General features: G+C 41.8%; 1 protein-coding gene across 11 annotated transcripts in view; it reads right to left on the bottom strand.

Annotated features, from left to right (window-relative positions):
* The window catches only part of ZNF81 (zinc finger protein 81), a 118,977-nt gene that overhangs the window by 59,855 nt on the left and 32,607 nt on the right, over nt 1–26,515 (bottom strand). Inside the window, exon 1 of one of the 11 annotated variants that reach the window (XM_019798115.2) lies at nt 15,337–15,429. The exons of 8 other annotated variants lie outside the window; for them this stretch is intronic. In XM_019798115.2, the coding sequence (XP_019653674.1) occupies nt 15,337–15,360 (24 nt within the window). In that variant the 5' untranslated portion in view covers nt 15,361–15,429. Of the gene's footprint in view, nt 1–2,161; nt 4,000–15,336; nt 15,430–26,515 lie in introns of those variants that run through there. 2 more of the 11 variants (XM_034649373.1, XM_034649372.1) reach the window with 2 other exon arrangements.

Raw genomic sequence — 26,515 nt, 5'->3', positions numbered from 1 at the left:
CCCCAAATGCCTCGACCTATTCCACTAATGGTTTGTCCAAGCTGGAATGTACTGGTTTCCACTGGGCCCTGTCGCTATTCTACCTCAGCAGGACCGAGAATGGGTGCGGGCGTGCCACTCAGCAGGCAGAAGTCAAGGCCACTCTCGTAACACTGGCTAATATTCCTTTTGATATGTATTGATCCCTGACCTAGTGCCAATGTCCAGCTGTTCAGTCTCCCGCTTGGAAGACTCTAGACTGAGAGACGGGACAGCCCTCTCTGGTATCATGGACTGTGGAAACAAACCGTAGCTACTAACTGGAACAGTCTGGGTCACCCGCAGAGAGGCCTATGGGAAGGGTCCATTCTCCGATGACACTGACTGGAATCAAGCTGCTGGTCCAGCCTCCTCTGCCCAGATTACTGCCACTGCTTTCTGCACCCACCACCACACTGCACGTGGTGACGTATCCGTCAGTATAGACGGGGTGCACGTTACGGGACTCTACCTTTCTCGTGCCGAAGCTACCCCTGCATGCCAAACTTGTTACTCCCTCCGCAAGATGACCGGTGGGGATGAGGGACGGCACATCCCATGAAGTACGGCCCCGCCTGCTCGTGACAAACCGACTCTCTCACGCCTCAAGCCCCCTTCTCAGAGCTTTCACTGGTGTTGCGCCATTGTCGACATTTTTTTCAGGTTAAAGTGTTACAGAATTACTGTGTGCCGGGTGTTCAGCTTTCTGCACTGTTTGCAGCCTGAAGATGGCTCACCTTGTATTGCAAAAGCCACGTAACAACGGGCCGATAGTCAAGGTATTCAGTGGACCGTCACACCGGCCTCTGGTACTTTTGAGCACTGGAATGGGCCCCTCAAAAATGGACTCGGAAGAATTTCAGACTCTACCTCCCCCACCTCTTCCTGGTCCCTATGTCCTAGCAAGGCAGTGTGGTCGATAAATATGGCTGTCCCCAGAATAATCTTTCAGCCATTCCCTGGGTACTGATCAGAACAAAAGGTGTCAGGGGTTATATGGATATATTTTGACAATCTGGGATCCTGTCTGAAACGTTCCTGAGTATAATCTTCTCTTTTTACCTAACGGCAACCCCAGACTGTTCGGGAACCCTCTGGGTGGCAGCCCAGCCAGAAGGCGGGGAGCCTAAGAGATTGAAACTGAATTTCGGTTCAGCCACTTGAATTCTCTGGTTGGACTGACAGCATCCTAGATCATAAGGGTAATTACCACTTGGTTTGAGCACACTACGCACTGTGTCCCCCTACAGTGACTTACACGGGCCAAGGTACAGAATGTAACAGATCTCTGTAAATTTATAAAAATGCCCTTGTCCCTCCTGCACCTGACCCAGTCAGATGAAAAGTCTGGGGACTAACAGGAAACAGTTGGTGGGGGGAGTTGAATTTATAGTTACCAGAATAGTCCAGAATGATTCTCTGTCAGTAGAGGGTGAGTAACAACACAGACCCTGAAGAGGGAAACACAGAAGACCCCAAGAGGTACAGAAAAAGGAGGGACATTAATGATCTTTGTCTTTCAGAACCACCGCTGGACACTTCCTCACAAAGGAAAGTGCCCTGGTATGCCTCCCCCAAACTGTTGCAAGGGCCTGAAATGTAACTATCAGGTCTGCCAATACGTGCAACCAGGATGTTATCACCTTCTCCTTAACCTTACTGAGAAGTCTATCAGAAACAGCAGGGAGGGGCCCCACCTCCTGCACCTCACAAGCAAAACAGCGGTCAACACCTCTAAATGTCTCCTTGAACCACTTCCCTTAGCCATCACTCAGTCGTTCAGTGAGGCAGAAGAATGCCACGTGGCCAGTTACGTGGACACACGGGACTAGCCTCAAGTTTCCAAACAGTACTGAGTTTCCAGACAATTCTGAACTACTGCACCTGAACCCTGAAAATAGTGACAGTTAAGAAATACCCCCCACCTGGGGACGCCTGGGTGGCTCAGTCGGTTAAGTGTCTGCCCTTGGCTCAGGTCAGGAGCCCAGCGTCCCAAGATTGAGCCCCACATTGGGCTCCCTGCTCAGTAGGGAGCCTGCTTCTCCCTCTCTCTCTGCCTGCTGCTCCCCCTGCTTGTGCTCTCTCTCTCACACAAATAAATTTTAAAAATCTTTAAAAAAAGAAAGAAAAGAAATACCCCCACCTGTTCATGTTCTTCCTCCAGAAGTGACTTGCCACCAAAAAAGTCATTCTTCCCATATAACTTAGATAAGGCTGGCTGACCACTCTTTCTCATGACTCCCAGAAGATTCTCAAATGACTCCCTTGTTTACCCATGACAAGGCTAAATGTAGACCTTTCCCCTTTTCCCTGAACCCGTGGGCAAGGCCAGAACAGACCCTCCAACTCCCTGTTGTCTCATAAATGATTAACTGAGATGAGAAATCGGTCCCTCTTAAACTAGGCAGACACAAAGATAAACATTTCTTTTTCAGCTGACTGCTTGCTAGAACAATCCCACCCATAAATCTCCCCACTATAACTTGTTTACTCCTCCCTGTGAAAGTAAAACACAAAACCACCCTGCCAAGACACTCCGATGTTCAGATCTTAAGTGCTCTCTCAATTGCGATAGCCTGAACAAAATCAATTTTCTTGCTCGCTCAGTTTTTGCCTGGGGCAGTTTGGTGCCTTGACCTGAATAGGACTGGAAACCTATCTCCAGAACCCCATCTTCCCCACCCAGGTAGTGAGGCCGCTGTGAGCACACTGTGTCCCTTCCCTGCCTGGTGATCCACGGAGCCCACGATGAGCTCAGCTCCTGATCCCTGCGCTCTGGGCACCAACCGTAGTTGTATACTAAGGATGTGATTTTCATTCTTCTTTTGGTTTTATATTGTTGCTGGATTTTATTTAACCTTGGTACTCGTTTGAAACTCTCAGTCCAGTTCTCTACCCCTTCATAAAACTCCTGCCAATTATATGCCTCACTGCTATGGCAACAATTCACTGTCTCCAAAAATAGCCTAATTTTATAACTAAGGACAACTGAGAACTCCAATGTCCCCGTTGGGGCATTTGAGATCTCCCTAAACGTGTTTGTTTTTGAAGCACCCTCAAATCTTGGGGCTCTAAGATCTCTTTTCACCAATGGTCAGCTTATTTTGTTTGGTACAAAGAGGTTGAAAAATGAGAAAATACCTCTAATCTCACCCAAACTGGGTAGTCCCTTAAGGACTCTCTCTCTCACTACCAGTCCACCCCTCCTGTTCCTCCTTCACCCCCAACTAAACCTCACAACCTTTCCTCACCAGAACCCTCATGGGTGCCATCCCAGTTCTTTCCCCTACTCACTATTCCTCTTTATTTTGTAGATTCCTTTCATCCCCCACTTCAGCCCCTACTCCCTCTCTTCTACCCTCTGTGGCTCCATTAAACTCTCCAGCTCCCAGATACCCACTCTGACCTAGATTACTGCCCTTCTCCGACTGTCCTGGAAGGTCAACAACTGAGTGCCTAGCTGAACAAGGCCTGCTCTTGTTCAGATCTACACGCTACTCTTAAAGACTTTCCAGACCTGTAAGAACAGAGTAGAATTTAGTGATCGATTCAGACTGGCCTGTGAGGGATAGTCTCCTGGGTTCCCTGATTTATATCAGTTAATGAAACTGCTAGTGGGCCCCAAAGATAGACCTTCAAAAAAAAATCAGAATACCTCTGAGGCTAACATGCAAGTTAAAACCATAGGACAGAGCAAAGCAATCTACAGATTCAAGGCAAATCCCTATCAAAATACCAACAGCATTTTTCACAAAACTAGAACAAACAATCTTAAAATTCATACGGAATCGCAAAAGACCCCAAATGGCCAAAGCAATCTTGAAAAAGAAGAACAACGCTGAAGGTTATCACAATCCCAGATTTCAAGATTCACCACAAAGCTGTAGAAATCCAAACAGTATAGCACTAGCACAAAAACAGACACGTAGATTAATGGAACAGAACAGAGAGCCCAGAAGTAAACCCACAATTATATGGTCAATTAATTTCTAGCAAAGGAAGCAAGAATATACAGTGGGCAAAAGACAGTCTCTTCAATAAATGGTGTTGGGAAAACTGGACAGCTCCATGCAGAAGAATGAAACAACCACTTTCTAACATCATTCACAAAAATAAACTCAAAATGGATTAAAGACCCAAATGTAAGACCTGAAACCATAACAATCCGAGGAGAGAACACAGTCAGTAATTTCTCTAACATCAGCTTTAGCAACATTTTTCTAGATACGTCTCTTCAGGCAAGGGAGACAAAAACCAAAAACTTTTAGTACCACACCAAAATAAAAGGTTTTGCACAGCAAAGGAAAACATCAACAAAACACAAAGGTAACCTACTGAATGGGAGAAGATATTTGTAAATGATATAGCCAATAGGTGGTTAATATCCGAAATACATAAAACACATATACAGTTCAACACCAAAAAAACAAACAGCCCAATTAAAAAATGGGCAGAGAACCAGCATAGAAGACATAGAGATGGCCAACAGACACATGAGAAGATACTCAGCATCACTAATAATCATTGGTGAAATGCAAATCAAAATCACAATGAGATATCACCTTATACCTGCCAGAACGTTTAGAATCAAAAGACCAGAAATAACAGCTGTTGGGGAGGATGTGGAGAAAAAGGAACCCTCATGCACTATTGGTGGGAATTCAAGCTGGTGTAGCCACTGTGGAAAACCGTATGCAGGTTCCTCAAAAAATTAAAAACAGAAATACCATACGATCCAGTAATTCCACTCCCGGGTACTTACCCCACGAAAACAAAAACACTAATTTGAAATGATATATGCACCCCTATGTTTACTGCAGCAGTATTTATAATAGCCACGATATGGAAGCAACCTAAATGTCCATTGATAAACAAATGGATAAGGAAGTTTTTGTGTATATATAGATATATATACACACATACACAGATACACACGCACTGGAATATTATGCAACTGTAAAAAGGATGAGATTAAGCCGTTTGCAACAACACGGGTGGACCTAGAGGGTCTTATGCTAAGTGAAGTAACTCCATCACAGAAAGACAAATATGATAGGCTTTCACTCATATGCGGAATCTAAAAAAAAACGAATAAACAAACAAAAGGCAGAATCGGATCTATAAATACAGAGAACAAGCCGATGGTTGTCAGAGGGGAGGGGGGTGAAAGGATGGGCAAAATGGTCGTGAAGGGGAGGGGGAGATACAAGGTTTCCAGTTATGGAATGAATCAGGGGAATAAAAGTCACAGCATAGGGAATACAGTCAATGGAATTGTAACAGCGTTGCCTGGTGACAGACGACAGCTACACTTGTGGTGAGCACAGCATAATGTATAGAGAAGTTGAATTACTATGTTGGGGAGAGACTTTTAGAATCCATTCCCACTGTCTTCCCCTCAAAAATTTATTAGTCAAAGATACAAGATTGCAGGGGCGCCTGGGTGGCTCAGTCGTTAAGCGTCTACCTTCGGCCCAGGGTGTGATCCCAGGGTCCTGGGATCGAGCTCTGCATTGGGCTCCCTGCTCTGCTGGGAAGCCTGCTTCTTCCTCTCCCACTCCCCCTGCTTGTGTTCCCTCTCTCGCTGGCTGTCTCTCTGTCAAATAAAAAAAAAAAGATACAAGATTGCAGACAACAAAGAGATGAACTGATCTCTAACTACAGACACAGAAAATATTTGAAAAGATTACTCCAGTCTTGCTCTGAACAATCAACCTGCATCCACCTTGGTCACTAACTGTTCATGGCTTACAATCAAGAAATTACAGACATTATTCAAAAACATAACGTAAACTGATGAACCACTTTTCTCCCCAAATACATACACTAGCTCAACACCATAAGGACTCCACAAGTCAACACAATACAAACCCATGACTTTTCAACTGAAATAATTAGGACACAAGCCAGGGCAATCTGCTCCCCACATAACCTCCACAGACAGGGACATTCACAGATATCATTATTAAAGAAAAGGAAAAGGGCACTAGACTTGGGATTTCCTGGCCCTAAAATACAAAAGGGAACAAGAGTCCCCAGATCCCTCTCCCCAGTGGCTTTCCTCAAAGGGACCCTCTCACTTGTGCCCACAACTGACTCAGTGCTCGAGGGGAAATAATCATCCCCGAGCCATGGACATCCTACCACCTCGTTAGTGGAAGGAAGGCAACACATTCCACTACTAACACCTCTTATTCTCCTATTGCCCTCCCTCGGAATATACAAACCATACCTGTGGCGGAACTGGACAACGTGCAACATGACTTCCTTCCATCTAAACCTCCTTCTGTCTTACCAGGTTCTCTCAGTACCCAGCACAGGGTTCTGCTTAGCTCTACCACTGCAGGAAGCCCTCTGGGAAAAAACAGCTCTTTTACATGAACCAGGGAGCCATAAACCCTCTATCTGTGTCTGTATGCGTGTTTACGTGTCTATGAGTAAGTAACATTTTCCTACCTCCGGGGAAAAATGAATAGTCCTAACATTCCCCCCAATTAGATAACTTGGAACTTCTAATACTTTCAATGTGCTTAGAACAAAGTATTCTTCCAGAAACTAACTCAAATATTTTAAGAATTCAAGTTCTAATAACTGAAGTAAATCTTTGACTAATGAGACTACTTTCATATTGTCAGTTAATAAAAAAACAGCCATGTCTTCCACATTACCAGCAGGAAGTATAACACAAGCATGCTTTCTCTTTTATTCCAACCAGCTTTTATTTTTAATGATATAGAGTAGAGGAAAAAAGAAGAGAAAATATCCCAGCACATTATTTCTAAAGGGTACTGCTTCTAAAACTTTGGTTTCTATTACGTGTGTGTGTGTGTGTGTGTGTGTGTGTGTGTGTGTGTACAGTGTGTGGATACAGTCAGGGTGTATATACGGTCACCATGTAAAATGTACTTCTCCCCCTGCATCATAGTTCAAAATGTTTGGAAAAAGACTCAGCGAACCCTTTAAAACATGTTTGAGGGGCGCCTGGGTGGCACAGCGGTTAAGCATCTGCCTTCGGCTCAGGGCATGATCCTGGCGTTATGGGATCGAGCCCCACATCAGGCTCCTCCACTATGAGCCTGCTTCTTCCTCTCCCACTCCCCCTGCTTGTGTTCCCTCTCTCGCTGGCTATCTCTATATCTGTCAAATAAATAAATAAAATCTTTAAAAAAAAAAACATGTTTGAAAGCCTTTGTTTTAGTTGCTGGATTGCCTGAAGAATCTAGGATGTCTGACTGAAGTCTACAAACCGAGCATCTTTCTCTGTCCATCAAGCAGCAGTACTGGGGAGGCTCTCAGCATATCAGTGCTTGTGTACAACTGCCAACTTGCTTTTCATTCCAAATTACCATCAATCACAAGATCACTGACTTCTTTCCAGTCCCCTGGAGGCTAACTGACTCTTACTTACTCCTGTTAAGGATAGACATGGCTAGGCAGAAGACCTGAAGAGACATTTTTCCAAAGAAGACACCCAAATGGCCAACAGACACATGAAAAGATGCTCACCATCTCTCATCATCAGGGAAATGCAAATCAAAACCACAATGAGCTATCACCTCACACCAGACAGAATGGCTAAAATTAACAACACAGGAAACAAGAGATGTTGGTGAGGATGCGGAGAAAGGGGGAACCATCTTACACCGTTGGTGGGAATGCAAACTGGTGCAGCCACTCTGGAAAAGTGTGGAGTTTCCTCAGAATGGTAAAAACAGAACTACCCTATGATCCAGCAATTGTACCACTAAGTATTTACCCAAAGGATACAAAAATACAGAGTCAAAGGGATACATGCACTCTGATGTTTATAACAGTATTATCAACAATAGCCGAACAGTGGAAAGAACCCAGATGTCCATCAACTGATGAATGGATAAAGATGATGTGGTATACATATACAATGGCATATTACTCAGCCATAAAAATAATGAAATCTTGCCATTTGCAATGATGTGGATGGAGCTAGAGAATATTATGCTAAATGAAATAAGTCAGTCAGAGGAAGACAAATACAGTATGAATGCAAATTTACTAAACAAAACAGATGAACATAGGGGGAAAAAAGAGAGGCAAACCAGAAAACAGACTCTCAACTATAGGGAACAAACTGATGGTTACTGCAGGGGAGCTGGGTGGGAGGAAATGGGGTTAAACAGGTGATGGGGATTAAAGAGTGCACTTGTTGTAATGAGTACTAGGTGTTCTATGTAAGTGATGAATCACTAAATTCTACTTCCTAAACTAATATTACACTGTACATTAACTAATTGGAATTTAATTTTTTTAAAGATTATTTATTTATTTACTTGAGAGAGAGAGCACAAGCAGGGGTAGGGGCAGAGGGAGGGGAGAAGCAGACTCTCTGCTGAGCAGGGAGCCCAACATGGGGCTCGATCCCAGGACCCTGGGATCACGACCCGAGCCAAAGGCAGACGCTTAACAACTGAGCCACCCAAGCGCCCCTAACTGGAATTTAAATAAAAACTTGAAAAAGAAAAAAAAAGAGTGGACATAGCTATAGCACTAAAAAACTGAAGTCCATGAGTGATCCAAGAACTTCCTTTCAAATGATTTTCGACATCAAAAATTGAGATTGAACAGAAATATACATTTTTATTCTGCTTCAGTACATTCTTTCTAAATTTACCCATGTTTACTGAATGCATAACCTAGCATTACATCTACCAGAAGTTTAAGGTTATGAAAAATGTAAATCTGTATTTAACCAAATTGAGCCATCATTCTGACAAACTTTACTTCACCAGTAATTATGTTTTGTAGTGTGTTAGCATGAAGATCGTTTCTGATATCTTTAGGTAACTTATAACCTTAGACTTATGTTAAATTAAGTTAATGGATACCCATTAGATACCTATATCATTTAAAGGTAAGACAGAATACTGAAACATGAAGCATAATTTTAAGTTTACATACCTTTTGCATCTTATTTTTATATGGTACAGGGAGGCTACATATATTGATTCTGTTAATGAACATGTTCAGTTTTGCCAGTGTGAGAAGTTGTACCACAAAGGCTGTTAATGGCTATGAAAAACTGTGAGATGTATATTCATAAGACCTGCTACTCAGCTATGAAATGTTGGTACAGGGCAGACAATTAACTTATTTACAGCTCCTAGTTTTCTCCGTGAAATAGAAGTTATTGTAGTTAAAAGCTGTAATCAACAGGGGTGTCTGGCTGGCTCAGGTGGTGGAGCACACAACTCTTGATCTTGGGATTGTGAGTTCGAGCCCCACATTGGTTGTAGAGATTATACTTAAAAATAAAATCTTAAGATGGTAACCACTCTTCACTTCCAAGGAGTTTACTAGCACAGTAATCATCAGTGAACATTCCTTGAGTTTGAGCAAGGCAGTACACTAAGCAGGAGACAAAGAGGCTTATTTCAACAAAAAAATCAAAGCACACCTAGGTAAAGGTCCAAACGCTCCCCACTGCAAGCAAGGAGGAACTCTGTAGAGGACTGACCTGTGGGGAAGAGCAGTGAAAACACAGCAGCAGAGTATACAGAGCATACACCATAAACACTTTCTGAAGCACCAGGCCCTGGACAGTGTATGACCCCTTCTTAATATAGCATTACTCTCAGGAGGAGGATACATAACAAGCTTTCATAACATGAAAAAGGCAGAAACCCAGACATAATGACAAGATGGAGAAATTCTCTCCCAAAGAAAGATCAAGAAGAAATCACAGCCAGGGATTTGCTCAAAACAGATATATGCAATATATCTGAACAAGAATTTAGAAAAAAGTCATAAGAATATTAGCTGGGCTTCAAAAAAGCACAGAGGACACCAGAGAAACCCTTGCTGCAGAGATAAAAGACCTAAAAACTAGTCAGGCCAAAATAAAATATACTATAAATGAGATGCAAAACCAACTGGATGTAATCACAACAAGGATGGAAGAAGCAGATGAGAGGACAGATGATATAGAAGATAAAATCATGGAAAATGATGAAGCTGAAAAGAATAGGGAAAGAAAAATATTATATCACAAACGTAGACTTAGGGAACGCAGCAATTCCATGAAGTGCAATAATATCCATATCACTGGAGTCCCAATAGAAGAGAGGGAAAAAGGGGCAGAAGGTTTATTTGAACAAACTATAGCTGAGAACTTCCCTAATCTGGGGAAGGAAACAGCTTTCACAAGTCCAAGAGGCATAGAAAACTCCCTCCAAAATCAACAAAAACAGGTCAACACCTAGACATATCAAGTGAAACTTGCAAAATACAAAGATAAAGAGAGAATTCTGAAAGCAGCTAGGGACAAAAGGTACTTAACCTACAAGGGTAGACATATAAGGTTAGCAGCAGAGCCGTCCACAGAAACACGGCAGGCCAGAAAGTATGACATGAAATATTCAATGTGCTAAATGGGAAAAATATGCAACCAAGAATACTTTATCCAGCAAGGCTGTCATTCAGAATAGAAGGAGAGATAAAAAGTTTCTAAGACAAGAAAAAACTAAATGAGTCTGTTAACACTAAACCAGCTCTGCAAGAAATATTAAAGGGGACCCTTTGAGTGGGAAAGAGAGAACGAAGCAACAAAGACTAGAAAGGACAATCTACAGGGACAGCGACTTTACATGTAATACAATGGCACTAAATTCGTATCTATCAATAATTACTCCGAATGCAAATGGACTAAATGCTCCAATCAAAAGACACAGGGTATCAGAATGGATAAAAAAAAATAGGACACACATTTTAGACCCCTAAACACCTCCAGATTAAAAGTGAGTAGAGAACCATTTATCATGCTAATGGACATAAAAAAAGTTGGAGTAGCTACACTTACATCAGACAAACTAGATTTTAAACCAAAGACCGTAATAAGAGAAAAAGGATACTAATTCATAATAAAGGGGTCTATCCATCAAGAAGATCTAACAGTTATAAATAAATATTTATGCCCCCAACTTGGGAACAGCCAAATATATAAATCAATCAATAACAAACTTAAAGAAACTCATTGATTATAATACAATGATAGTAGGGGACTTTAACACCCCACTCACAGTAATACAGATCACCTAAGCAGAAGATCAACAAGGAAATAATGGCTTTGAATGATACACTGGACCAGATGGACTTAACAGATATATCCAAAACATTTCATCCTAAAGCAGCAGAAAACACATTCTTTTCGAGTGCACATGGAACATTCTCCAGAATAGATCACATACTGGGTCACAAATCAGGCCTCAACAAGCACAAAAGAACTGAGATCATATCATGCATATTTTCAGACCACAATGTTGTAAACTTGAAGTCAACCGTGAGAAAAAATGTGGAAAGACCACAAATACAAGGAGGTTAAAGAACATCTTACTAGAGAATGAATGGGTTAGCCAGGAAGTCAAAGAAGAAATGAAAAATACATGAAAGCAAATGAAAATGAAAACACAGCAATCCAAACCTTTGGGATGCATCAAAGGCACTCCTAAGAGGGAAGTATATAGCAATACAGTCCTTCTTCAAGAAACAAGAAAAGTCTAAAATACACAACTTCACCGTACACCTAAAGGAGCTAGAAAAAGAACAGTAAATAAAGCCTAAAACCAGGAGAAGAAGGGAAATAATAAAGATAAGAGCAGAAATAAATGATACCGAAACAAGAAAACCCAGTAGAACAGATTAACGAATCTAAAGAGTTGGTTCTTCAAAGGAATTAATAAAACTGATAAACCCCGAGCCAGACTTATCAAAAAGAAAAGAGAAGGGACTCAAATAAATAAAATCCTGAACAAAAGAGGAGAGATCACAACCAACACCACAGAAATACAAATAATTATGAGAATATTATGAAAAATTATATGCCAACAAACTGGGCAAGCTGGAAGAAACGGATAGATACCTAGAAACTTACAAACTACCAAAACTGAAACAGGAAGAAATAAAAAATTTGAACAGACCCATAACCAGCAAAGAAATTGAATTAGTAATCAAAAATCTCCCAATAAACAAAAGTCTTCCCAGGGGACTTCTACCAGAATTTAAAGAAGAGTTAATACCTAGTCTTCTCAAACTGCTCCAAAAAGTAGAAACGGAAGGAAAACTTCCAAACTCATTCTGTGAGGCCGGCATTGCCTTGATTCTAAAACCAGATAAAGACACCACTAAAAAGGAGAATTACAGGCCAATATCCCTGATGAACATGGATGCAAAAATTCTCAACAAAATACTAGCAAATTGAATCCAACAGTACATTAAAAGAATCACTCACCATGATCAAGTGGGATTTATTCCTAGGCTGCAGAGGTGGGTCAATACCCACAAATCAATCAATGTGATACACCACATTAATAAAAGAAAGGATAGGTTTCATATGATCCTCTCAACAGATGCAAAAAGAGCATTTGACATAATACAGAACCCTTTCTCGATAAAAAGCCTCAAGAAAGTAGGGATACAAGGAACATACCTCAACATCATGAAGGCCATATATGAAAGACCCACAGCTAATACCATCCTCAATGGGGAAAAACTGACAACTTCTCCCCTAAGGTCAGGAACACAACAGGGATGTCTACTGTCGCCAGTTGTTCAACATAGTACTGAAGTCCCAGGCTCAGCAATCAGACAACAAAAGAAATAAAAGGCATGTCATTACTCATATATATATATACACATGTATATAGGAGCACTTTTCATCCCTGATAAGCACCATTTTCTCCCCTACCACTTTCCAATCAGCCTTATGGATTTTGCTTAGTTCTACCCAAAGACTCTGCCCTCCTGAGGGGCCAAAGCCAAGGTTAACCACAACCATTTATTAATAAGGATTCCTACAGTGCAAACTCTGTGACCCCTATGATACTACTTTTTATGTGGCTGCCAGCCGACCTCTGCCTTCCTCACACCCATCTTTCCTTTGTGTTTGCAATCCTTGGCCAGGATCTTCCAATGTTGAAAACTACCACCCCACTTGCTGACCATGGGTCCCTTTGGAGACTTAGACAGTCACTTCAAAAGGCGTCAATGACAGGGTTCTTACACTCCCCTGGGAAATCAGCAATTCTCTCTTGTAGGAAGAGCTAGAGGCAAAAACTTATTCTTCACTTAGAAATTTCTGGGGGTCCCGATTACACATTTGCAGCAACATGGACGGGCCTAGAGGAGATTATGCTAAGTGAAATAAGTCAAGCAGAGAAAGACAATTATCATATGGTTTCACTCATTTATGGAACATAAGAAATAGGAAGATCGGTAGGAGAAGGAAGGGAAGAATGAAAGGGGGGTAAGCAGAAGGGGGAATGAACCAAGAGAGACCACGGACTCTGGGAAACAAACGGAGAGCTTCAGAGGGAAGGTGGGTGGGGGATTGGGATAGGCTGGTGATGGGTATTAAGGAGGGCATGTATTGCCTGGTGCATTGGGTGATATACGCAAGTAATGAATCATGGAACATTACATCAAAAACTAAGGATGTACTTGTGTGGTGACTAACATAACATAATAAAAATTAATTTAAAAAAACAAAAAACAAAAAAACCCAAAGACATTATCCTGAAAAGAAAAAAAAAAGAAAAGGTGGTAAGAAAGGTGTCCCTGATTTTAGCCAAGGTGATCAATCATACTACTTTGGTCCTGGAGGGCATTCCGGTCAGCCTCAGCTTACTGTCCAGGGATCTTAAGATGATGAAGTCACCCCACTGGGCCAAGGCAAAATTTGTGCAATTGCTAATACGTGCTGCTGCCCCTGGATTAGTGCCTCAGGCCAAGCAGAAAGGTCAGTATAGCAACTTAAGGAGAAAAGCACCCCGCTTTGCACGGTAAACATTAATCACTTCTGGGATCCGTTGAGCTGCATGAGTCTGGAATCCTGGAGGTCCTGCTTAAGCAAGATACTGCAGCATGGCCTCATTCTATCACTTGAAGCCCTGTGGATAACAGCTTTAATCCAATGCTGCAGGAGACAAACAACAGATTTGGCCCTCGCCTCTGTCAGGCAGATGAATCAGAGTGGCTAACGGAGTAGCGTACTCCTGAGAAAATCTGCAGAAGACGAGACAATATAGAAACGATATTGGAGGGATGCCCGGGGGGCTCAGTCGGTGAAGCGTCTGCCTTTGGCTCAGGTCATGATCCTGGGGTCCTGGGATCGAGTCCCACGTCGGGCTCATTGCTCAGTGGGGAGCCTGCTTCTCCCTCAGCCTGCTGCTCCCCCTGCTTGTGCTCTCTTATTCTCTCTCTCTCAATCTGACAAATAAATAAAAATCTTTAAAAAAAAACCCCGATATTGGATATTGCAAATATGCAATGGATAGCCACAGGATACTGTTGGGAGGCAATTCTCCATGGGACTCTGACGCTTCTGCATGTCTAGTGAGCACAGGCGCGGACTGCCCTTTGTTCTGGACTATCTTTTCAAGGATGTTCGCGTGGCCAACAGCCTTGGAACACGTTTGTGCCATCCTCCAGGGCAAAGGACAGGTTTGCTTACTACTCATTATGAAAGATTCAGGTAATCTAAGGAACCCGCTGTGTGTGCAGATGCCACGCGGGCCTCTTCGTGTCACCTTGGAGGGAACTGGCACACATGCTAAGACACTGCCTACTATTGCCATGGGCATTAAGTCCTCTTTCTCTGACCCAGGAGTCTCGAGTCTTCTGCCAGCACCCAGGCCACTGTGGCAGGCTCACTGGTGAGCTTGCAAGTAGGATAAAATCTCAGACCCTTCCCAGTTCTTGACAGAGACACAGGAACAAAATGTAATGATGTGGATGGAGCTAGAGAGTATGATGCTAAGCGAAATAAGCCAGAGAAAGACAAATACCATCTGATTTCACTTGTATGTGGAATTTAAGAAACAAGACAAATGGGGGCACTTGGGTGGCTCAGTCGGTTAAGCGTCTGCCTTTGGCTCAGGTCATGATCCCAAGGTCCTGGGATCGAGTCCCGCATCGGGCTCTGTGCTCAGTGGGGAGTCTGCTTCTCCCTCTACCTCTGCCCCCACTCGTGCTTGCTCTCTCTCTCTAGTGCTCTCTCTCTCAAATAAATAAAGAAAATCTTTTAAAAAGAAAGAAAGAAACAAACAAGACAAATGAGCAAAGGGGAAAAAAAGAGAGACAAAGCAAAAAACAAACTCTTAATCATAGAGAACAAACTGATGGTTACCAAGGGGAGGTGGGTGGGGGATGGCTGAAACAAGGGATGGGGATTAAGGAGGGCACTTGTGATGGGCACTGGGTGATGTATGCAAGTGTTGAATCACTATATTGTACACCTGAAACTAATATTGCACTTTATGTTAACTAACTGGAATTAAAATAAAAACTTACAAAAATGCAGTGTGTGGACTTCATCTGGATTCTGATTTGAGGTATCCAACTTCGGAAAAGACACTTGCTTGAGCGGTCTTAAAAATTTGCGTAATATGTTGGCAGACCTCAATAAAAAAGTAAAAACAGACGAACAAACAAACAATAACACAGAAATGAAGTCTTTAACAGTTCCTGCCCAGATAGCAGGGGATAAACAAAGAACTAGGACTAATAAAGAAAGTAAAGTGGAAATGAATCAAGACTTTAAAATATAGTAGAGAAAAAATGACAAAAATATGGAAGAGAGGAAATTCAACATGCATATCTTTGTGTCCCTAGACTGACCCAAACAAACTGAACAGATAAGCTCTCAGAGTTCAAGGAAAGCTTACAACAAAGAAAAGAACTCTTGAAATAGCAGTATATAAATCTTGTCATTACTCACACTGGACAGTTAACAGATACTGTTTCAATAATTAGAATATTAATTATCTTTTACAACATTAATGTTATAAAGGTAACCACCGAAAGAACCAAAAAAGAATTCAACCCTTTCAAATTACTAAAAGGAACCCAAAACAAAGCAAAAGAGAGCATACAGTGAAAGATATTCTTTTAAAAAGCAGTATGAAAACTAGAAGGCATAATATAAAATACACTTTCTCAAATGTTGTACAGGAAAAATGCTCAAAGGCCATGGTAAAAAGAATGAACAAAGGTGTATCAGAAAAAGCCAGCAGAACGGAAGCAAGGTCTCCATTTTAATATCAATCAGAGTAGAATTATGGGACAAAAAAAATTAAGTAAGACAGAGGAAGACACTTCATAAAGATAAAAGATTCAATCCAACATAAAGAATTCTGGACATCATCAACGTATAAGGAAGTGCCCACAGAAAGGAAGCAAGGTCTCCATTTTAATATCAGTCAGGGGAGAATTCTGGAAAAGTACTAAACAAGACAAAGGAAGGCAATTTATAAAGATAAAGGACTCAATTTAAAATGAAGAATTCTGGATGTCATTAATCAACCCCCATTGCATCCGTGACAATCCCCACTGTGAGGTTTGGGAAGGAACTGAAGTGTGAAGCGCTCAACTTTGATACTTTTTATTTATTTATTTATTTTTTAAAGATTTTATTTATTTATTTGACAGAGAGACAGCCAGCGAGAGAGGGAACACAAGCAGGGGGAGTGGGAGAGGAAGAAGCAGGCTCACAGCAGAGGAGCCTGATGTGGGACTCAATCCCATAACGCCAGGATCACGCCCTGAGCCGAAGGCAGACGCTTAACCGCTGTGCCACCCAGGCGCCCCTCAACTTTGATACTTTTTAAAATCAAGCACGGATGTTGAATTTTATCAAAGCACTTTTCTCCAGTGATATGTTCATATTGGTGAATTACAGAGATTTTGTAATACTGAACCGTGTGCTCAGAATGAAAGCTTTTTTACAGAACTGCTAGATTCTGTTTGATGATATTTCATTTATAATTGCCCCGTCACTATTCACAAGTGAGAATGACCTGTCATTGGTGTTCCCTTTGCCAGGCTTCTGTATCAAAACATTCAGCAGAGAGTATAGGAAACCCTCGGGAACGCAAGATTCTGGCAAGGACGTAGAACAGGTCGTGGGAACGGAGACTTAGAGCATAAGAAAGGAAGAGTTGAGGGCTAGGGGTTGGCTTAAGGGGAACTCCCAAGATCTGTAGAGAACTGTAGGGGGGATGGCTATAGGGGGAGTGACTCCACCCCCACCCCAGTTGGAGGAAGCAAATTCCTGGCCAAAAACCCAACTAAGAGGAGAGGGCATTAGACATATCTAGAGCATATCTGTGAGCTTGCAGGAATTACTTATCCGGTGAAACGCCTCGGTTGGAAGTGGATCAGGGGTCAAGGGAAGATTTTTTGAGATGAAAAATATTACTGCATGTTATATGCTTTGGGAAGATACCAGCACAAAAGGGGAAAGGTGGTGATATAGGAAAGAGAGGATACCTAAAGGGGTACGGGGGGAAGGGGTTCAGTGGAGAGCTCATTTCTATTTATCGGGAAGGAAAGTTCGTGGGACTAGGGAAGGAATAAGTAAAGGCATTTGAATCTATCATTTTCCCTCTACCTGCAAGTTTTGCTTTAGTGCATAAACTTTAAAATGTGTCGCTTGAAGGTCACCTCTGTGATGGACTGGATGCTTGTGTCCCCCTAAAATTCATATGTCGAAGCCCTAACCTCAATGAGATGGTATGCAGAGATGGGGCCTTCGGGAGGTAATTAAGATTATATGAGGTCATGAGGACAGGGCCCTCACAATGGGATTTAGGCTGGGGCCTTTCTATAACTGCCCTTATAAAAACACCAGAGAACCTGCTTGCTCTCTGCAATCCCTCTCTGCATGCTCAGAGATCGTATGAAGACAGTGGGATGGTGGCCATGTACAAGCCAGGAAAAGGGTCCTCACCAGAACCCAACCCTGCTGGCACCATGATCTCAGACTCCCAGCCTCCAGAATTGTAAGAAAAAAAATTTCTGTCGCTTAAGCCACCGAGTTTAAGGTACTTTCTTAGGGCAGCCGAGTCAAGACAACCTCTACGTATTTTGTGAGATTACTTGCTTTCTATTTAACACATAGTCATGTAAAATATTTTAATGTTTGTAGACATGATTTATTTTTGCTGGCTTTTTACTTTTTATTTGGAATTTAATTCCCTGTGGTTATAGAATATTATAATCTGTACTACAGCAAAGCTTTAGATTAATTTTCTTTGCATGATCAAGGTTAGGTTAAAACGGTTAAGGGTAGAATTAACTATTCCTGCTAGCTTTAATGTTACATAGTTTAAGGATGTATATATCATTAGCTATATGTGTACTGATAATTTCTGTATTTCTTAGGATTCAAAAGTTTGAACCATTTACCTTCGTCCCTTGTGATGTTTTTCCATTCTCTCTCGTCTGATATTAAAAATGCAGGCCCAGATTGCCATTGGTTCTTGTTTGCCAAGTCTATCATTTTTCTGTCCCTTTATTTTCACATTTCTTGGGTGTTTTCATTTTTAAGTGTAATTAAAAGTTTATAAAATAATGCTTGAAATTCAACAGTTTTTGCTTGTTTTTTTCTTTCGCATCTAGTCTGAGTATCTCTTTTAAGGAATGATTTTAACCCATTCACAATGATTACTATAAACCACTAGGACTGATTTCTGCTATTTATATAGTTCTTTTCATTTCTTTTTTTTTAAAGATTTTATTTATTTATTAAACAGAGACAGAGACAGCCAGCGAGAGAGGGAACACAAGCAGGGGGAGTAGGAGAGGAAGAAGCAGGCTCATAGCGGAGGAGCCTGATGGGGGCTCGATCCCATAACGCCGGGATCACGCCCTGAGCCGAAGGCAGACGCTTAACCGCTGTGCCATTTCTTTTAATCTCCTTGACAAATCAAATTTCGGGTGTTTCCCCACTTAATGCTCATTTGAAAATTATCCATTCTATTTTTATTCTTCTGTTTACTTATTCCAGCCTAAGATCATAATTATATGAATGTGTCTCTAACAAGCTCTATCAATATCCATATCCTTCTCCTAAACAAGAATAAGAGAAGGGCCATATGCACCCCAATGTTCATAGCAGCATTGTCCACAATAACTAAATCGTGGAAGGAGCCAAGATGCCCTTCAACAGATTGACTGGATTAAGAAGTTGTGGTCCATATATACAATGGAATATTACTCAGCTATCAGAAAAAATGAATTCTCAACATTTGCTGCAACATGGACGGCACTGGAGGAGATAATGCTAAGTTAAATAAGTCAAGCAGAGAAAGACAATTATCATATGATTTCTCTCATCTATGGAACATAAGAACTAGGATGATCGGTAGGGGAAGAAAGGGATAAAGAAAGGGGGGGTAATCGAAGGGGGAATGAAACATGAGAGACTATGGACTCTGAGAAACAAACTGAGGGCTTCAGAGGGGAGGGGGGTGGGGAAATGGGACAGACTGGTGATGGGTAGTAAGGAGGGCACGTATTGCACGGTGCACTGGGTGTTATACGCAACTAATGAATCATCGGACTTTTCATCGGAAACCGGGGATGACTAACATAATATAATAAAAAATCATTAAAAAAAAAAGAAAACCATAGTATTCTTTGTTTTTCCTTTCACTCATTCTCCAACTATCTTTTGTGTATATAATTGTAATTTTAGTTAGAATTTGTAATATACACTCATATATATTTGCATTGTATTTTTTTCCTTTACATAACAGAAACAAAAACTGATACCAAACTGATACCTGGGTGGCTCTGTTGGTTAAGTGTCTGCCTTTGGCTCAGGTCATGATCCCAGGGTCCTGGGATCGAGCCCTGCGTTGGCCTCCCTGCTCAGTGGGAGTCTGCTTCTCCTTCGTCCCCGCTCATCACCCTGCTCATGCTCTCTCTCTTTCACTTGTGCTCAAATAAATAAATAAATAAAATCTATAAAATATATAAATACATATTTGAAGAAAATATTAACACACTAAGGGGAAATGCAAAGATTACTTGAAAAAGTACAGACGACATACCTTATTCTTTAGCAGGAAATCTGAATTGTCTTAAAGAGACAAATGATTCTTAAAATACGAATGTAATGCAAGCTCATTAACAACAGCAGGGACATTGTTTTTGAATTTGGTAAGCTGATCACAAATTGTGTACAGGAATTAAATCAATCAGGAAAAGGATAAATTTCTGAAAAAGGGCAATCAGAGCCTTAGCCCTACAATCTATTAGAATAAATTATGAACATAGAGGAATTACAATCATAAAGATTATGACTATTATTATTTTTTTAAGATTTTATTTATTCATTTGACAGAGAGAGAGACAGCCAGCAAGAAAGGGAACACAAGCAGGGGGAGTGGGAGAGGAAGAAGCAGGCTCCTAGCGGAGCAGGGAGCCCGATACGGGGCTCGATCCCAGGACCCCGGGATCACACCCCGAGCCGAAGGCAGATGCTTAATGACTGAGCCACCCAGGCGCCCCTATTTTTTGGTTTTTGTTTCAAGTTTTTATTTAAATTCTAGTTAGTTAACATACAGTGTAATAGTGGCTTCAGGAGTACAATTTAGTGACTTGTCACAATTATGATTATTAGATCAATAGCACAAATAAGGTCCATAAATATAACCACAGTTATATGCTGGAATGTACATATGCACTACTGTAGCACTGTATGTTAGTGGGCGACATACAGGTTATTCAATAAATGGTGTTGGGACAGATAAGTAGGCATCTTGAAGAAAATGAAAATGGAGGGGCGCCTGGGTGGCTCAGCCAGTTAAGCATCCAACTCATGATTTCAGCTCAGGTCATGATTTCATGAGTGGTGAGATCGAGCCCTGAGTTGGGGTATGCCTGAGGTTCTCCTCCTCTCCCTCTGCCCCTCCCCTACTCACATATGTGCGTCATCTCTCTCTCTCTCTCTCTCAAATAAATAAATCTTAAAAAAAAAAGAAAAAAGAAAATGAAAATGGATCCCTAGCTAAGGCTTTTACAACAACCACCAAAAATCTAGACAGCGAGAGAAGTAAAGGTTAATACTAAAGATATAAAAGTACTTAAAAAAAAAACCCACAGAAGTTTTTTTTAAGCATAGCTGAGCATTGGGGAAGGCAGGCCCCTCTAGTTCTGACACAGAACTTGAAGGACATAAAAGATTCATAAGCACAATTATGTGAAATGCATGGAAAAACACTAAAATTTTCATTTAAAAGACAAATGAGAAGTTGAGGAAAAATATTTGGGTCCCCTATAAAAGTTAAAGAGCTACTCTCCTTCATATATAAATAACAACCACCCTCATAGGAAAATGGGCAAAGGAAATTTATATCAGCTCAGGAAAAAATAAATGGCTCTCTAAACACAGTCAAATATATTTAACCTCGGCCATACTAAGAGAAACGCAAATTAAATCTATCCTGAGATACCATATTTTAACCTATCTGATGTGCCAAAAAGAAAAAACGAATATGACAAGACATTGCTCCATAGGGTATGGTAAAAACAGGCACTCTTCTATACCTGATACAACCCACAAGGAAAGCCACTCTGCTGTATCGATCAAAAATGATGCGGCGCCTGGGTGGCACAGCGGTTAAGCGTCTGCCTTCGGCTCAGGGCGTGATCCCGGCGTTATGGGATCGAGCCCCACATCAGGCTCCTCTGCTATGAGCCTGCTTCTTCCTCTCCCACTCCCCCTGCTTGTGTTCCCTCTCTCGCTGGCTGTCTCTATCTCTGTCAAATAAATAAATAAAATCTTTAAAAAAAATGAAAATGCATGTATCATTTGTCCTGGGAATTCCATTTGCAGAAATTTCTCTTCAAACATACTCCCATTTGTGCTAAGTGAAATATGTACAAGGACTTCCACTGCAGCACTGTAATAGCAAAAGACTGGAAATACCTCAAATGTCTATTAAGAGGGGAGTGGTAATATTTTGACATATCCATACATTGGAGTAAGATTCCAATTCAGCTTTTAAAAAGAATAAGGAACTAGGGGTGCCTGGGTGGCTCAGTTGGTTAAACGTCCAACTCTTGGTTTCAGCTCAGGTCATGATTTCAGGGTCATGAAATCGAGACCCATGTCAGGCTCCACACTCAGCGGGGAGTCTGCTTGAGATTCTTTCCCTCTGCCCCTCCCCCTGCTCATGCTCACATTCTCTCTCTCTCAAATAAATAAGTCTTAGAGAAAAAAAAAAGAAAAAGTAACTCATTATACTGAATGATCACCAGGATTTGTTATTAAATAAGAAAAGCAAGTGTTGGAAGTGTAAAAATGGATATAGGTGCGTGTGTGTGTGTGTGTGTGTGTGTGTCTGCCTTTGCAAAGTATATATGGGAGGCTGGGGTTAAAATCAGAGGGTACAGTCATGCACTATTGGTGGGAATGCAAACTGTGCAGCCACTGTGGAAAACAGTATAGGGGGGCTCCACAAAAAGTTAAAAATAGATCTACCCTATGATCCAGTAATCACATTACTGGATATTTACCCCCAAAACACAAAAACACTAATTCAAAGAAATACACGCACCCCTATGTTTACTGCAGCATTATTTACAATAGCCAAACTATGAAAGCAACCCACGTGTCCATCCATAGATGAATGGATAAAGATATGGCGTGTGTACATAAATATAAAATGGAATATTATTCCACCATAAAAAAGAATGAAATCTTGCCATTTGCAACAACATGGATGGATTTAGAAAATACAGTGGTAAGCGAAATAAGCCAATCAGAGAAAGACAAATACCACATGACTATGACTTCACTCATATGTGGAATTTAAGAAACAAAACAAATGAACAAAGGAAAAAAAGAGAGAGAGAGAGAAAACAAGAAACAGACTCTCAACTGTAGAGAACAAACTGGTGGCTACCAAAGGGGAGATGGGGGGCGGTGAGTGAAATAGGCGAAGGGGATTAAGAGTACACTTATTGTGATGAGCACTGAGTCATGTATAGAACTGTTGAATCACTATATTGCATACCTGAAACTAATGTAACACTGTATGTTAACAATACTGGAATTAAAATTAAAAACTTAGTAAAACAATTAGAGGGTACATATGGTTTTCCTTTTCAAAAGATTTTTATTATGAAATATAATATTCATGTAAAAATACAGGAAACATGAATATTTGGCTTACTAATTGTTCAAGGCAAATACCTACGTAATTCTCACCCTGGTGTGGAAACAGAGCACTGCCAGCTCTTTGCCCAGAAGCCTTCCTCATGCCTCTTTTCCTCCCCCAACCCTCAACCCCCAGCCCCCACCAATCAAGGAAACCACCATCCTGATAGTAAACACTTCCCTGTTTTGCTTTCTAGTGTTACCACCTCGCTATACACCCCTGTAAAATACAGATTCGTTTGGCCTGTCTTAAACTTTTTGCGCATTGAAATAATATGAATTCTTTTGGGTCTGGCTTCTTTCACTCGATACTGCGCTCAGCTTCTTTATCCAGGCTCCTATTAATGGACATTTAAGTTACTTCTAGGTTCTGGCTGTGACAAGCAATGCTACAGTGAGCATTTATACATGCATCCTGGTATATCAGCCAAGGATTTCTGCTGCGTATTTTCCTAGGAGAATTGTTTCCTCATATGGTCTAAATGTGCCTGGATGAAGAAGGCTAAAAGGTTTTCCAAAGAGATTGTGCCAGTTTACGGCCCCACCAGCAGCACAGAACTGCAGACATGAGCTGATACATCAACAGCCGCGTGTGTTGACATGAGCATATGAGCCGCTCATACGGCTCTACATCCTCCCCACTCATGTCATTGTCAGTCTTCTTGATTTTTTAAGATTTTTATTTATTCATTTGAGAATGAGAGAGAGAGAGAAAGCACGAGCAGGTGGAGGGGCAGAGGCAGAGGGAGAAGCAGACTCCCCGCTGAGCAGGGAGCCCGATGCGGGGCTCCATCCCAGGACCCTAAGACCATGACCTGAGCCGAAGGCAGACGCGTAACCGACTGGGCGCCCCAGGTGCCCCTCAGTCTTCTAAATTTTAGCCATTCTGGTGAAAGTGTAGTGGAATTACATTGTGGTTTAAATTGTGCACTTCCCTGACGACTAAGGAGACAGAGCACCATCTCAGGTGTTCATTAGCTATTTCGATATCTTCTCTTGTTACATGTCCATTCAAATAAGGCCTCTGACTACTGGGTAGTCTGTTTTTCTTACTGTTTTGTTGTTCTGGGTATAAGTCCTGTCTTGTCTATCTCTTCTCCCACTCTGTGGCTTGTGACCTTCTCGTAATGGAAGGGATAGCAGTTATCACTTATCAGGATAGCAGTTATCTTTGGGAGTAGGAGGACTCTGGAATGCTAACTCGGATACTTTCTAGATCTACACAGTGCAAAATCACTGGGCTATACATATCTGTCTTGTACACCTTTCTGTATGTATGCTGTATTTTACAATAAAAATCTTTAAAAGATAGCCTTAATCTATGAGTCATTAATTCCACCACTGTGTATATAGTTAAGAGATAGGGGTACACATGTATGTATATGAGGGGACATGATAAAAAAATGTCCATGGCAGCACTATTTGTAATTCATATAATATTTCACCAAGATTAACAAAACTGATAAAATTTATTTAGTAAGTCACTGTTTTGTGAAATAAAAAGGATAAAATAAGAATGTATTTTCATCTGCTTTTCTTTGCATAAAAAACCCCTAATCATATAGAGAAAACTAACCCGGTTAAATGTATTAGAGAGAACTGAGCTGAGAGGAGAAAGCTAATTTAGACTGTGTACTTTTATATTTTTTAAAATTTTATATAGTTGTATATTTTTTAAATTTCTGAGCCATATGTCTAGCTCATTATTCAAAAAAATTACACTAAAAAACTAATATCCTTACAGTGATAAGATGCTGTATCCATAAACCAAAAACAGTATGTGGGGAGCCTGCGGGGCTCAGTCAGTTAAGTGTCCGACTCTTGACTTCAGCTCAGTTTGTGATCTCAGGGTTGTGGGACTGAGCCCTGTGTCAGGCTCCTCATTCAAATGGGGAGTCTGCAGGACATTCTCTCTCTCTGCCCCTCCCCCACATGCACTCTCTCTTTCTCTCTAAAATAAATAAATCTTAAAAACACAAAAACAGCATGCTATTTAAAAAAATCCTGAAAACAAAAAGAGCTATTTGATATAAAAATATATAACAGCATTAATGAGAGACACGAAAGAAGAACTGGAAGATAGTTCTTTCAAAAACTACTAGCAATGACAGCAAAGGAGAAAGAAACAGAAATCAGTAGAACAAAAAATGGTTTTAAATGGAGGATCGATGACCATATAAGAAGAGTTTTTTGAAAGGCAAAGAAAAATGTGTGTGTGTGAACAGAAAAGGACTAAAATGCAAACTAGGCTTTTAAAATTCTGCACAGGTAGAGGGACTTAAGATGGCAGAGGAGTAGGGGGCCCCTTTTTCAGCCAGTCCCCTGAGTCGAGCTGGATAGGTACCAGACTAGCCTGAACAGCCACGGAATCAGCCTGAGACGCAGGAAGATACATCTGGATCTCTACAAATGAACATCTCCAGCGCTGAGTATTGAGGTATGAAGCCGGGAGCTGTGAAACCGCGCACAGATATCGGAAGATAAACGGAAGGGGGAGGGAGGAGTAGGGAGCCGCCGTGTCCAGGCGCCGGGAAGCGGTAGCCACCTGCACGGGGGAGCGGGCGGATTCGGGGACCTGCACCCGTGAGAGAGCAGACTGGGACCGTGAGCCGGGAGCACGCGCCACCAGGCATCTCACGGAGCCCCGGAACTCTGGTGTGCTCACTGGATCCAGACTGAGACCGGGAGCACTGGAGCGCGCGGGGGCGCTGGTGGCTGGCGGCGTTTAGAGACGCGCTGGCCCTGGAAGTGAGGGCTAGGACGCCGGGTGTGGGGCGCACATCCCGGGACGCTGCAGGGTTGAGCAACACCAACAGAAACAGAGCTAAAGTGGCCAGAACATCAGTGGAGAATGGTCCGCGATCCCTCTGTTCTGAGACAGAGGCTAAGATTCGGCCACTGCTGCTCTGACTTTCAGAAGAGGCACAGCAAACCGCCAGGGAAAGCCACCAGAGAACAAAAGCCTGGAAACACCAGCTCACAGGGTGCCCATCCCCACCCCCCCTCGCAGGGGACACGGAGACTCTACCCAAACAGGGTTGCCTGAGTATTGGCGCAGCAGGCCCCTCCCCCAGAAGGCAGGCTGAAAAATCAAGAAGCCCACATCCCTAAGATCCCTATAAAACAAGGACGCACAGCCTGGGCCCCGGTCAATGATTTGGGCTCTGGACAACCCCGCAACCTCTCCTCATCAGAATGACGAGAAGGAGAAATCCCCCCCAGCAAAGAAAAGACAATGAGTCTGTGGCCTCTGCCACAGAAGTAATGGATATGGATATAACCAAATTATCAGAAATGGAATTCAGAGTAACAATGGTCAAGATGATGTGTAGACTTGAAAAAAGTATTAACGAAAATGTTAATGAGAATATACAATCTCTAACGGCGGAAATGAGAGCGAATCTGGCAGACATTAAAATTCTATGAGCAGGGGCACCTGGGTGGCACAGCGGTTAAGCGTCTGCCTTCGGCTCAGGGCGTGATCCTGGTGTTCTGGGATCGAGCCCCACATCAGGCTCCTCT

This window comes from Ailuropoda melanoleuca, chromosome X, assembly GCF_002007445.2.
Source record: "Ailuropoda melanoleuca isolate Jingjing chromosome X, ASM200744v2, whole genome shotgun sequence".
In the NCBI taxonomy this organism is placed as follows: domain Eukaryota; kingdom Metazoa; phylum Chordata; class Mammalia; order Carnivora; family Ursidae; genus Ailuropoda; species Ailuropoda melanoleuca.
Note: the sequence above shows the minus strand (reverse complement) of the source record. Positions and strands in the feature narration are given on the sequence as shown.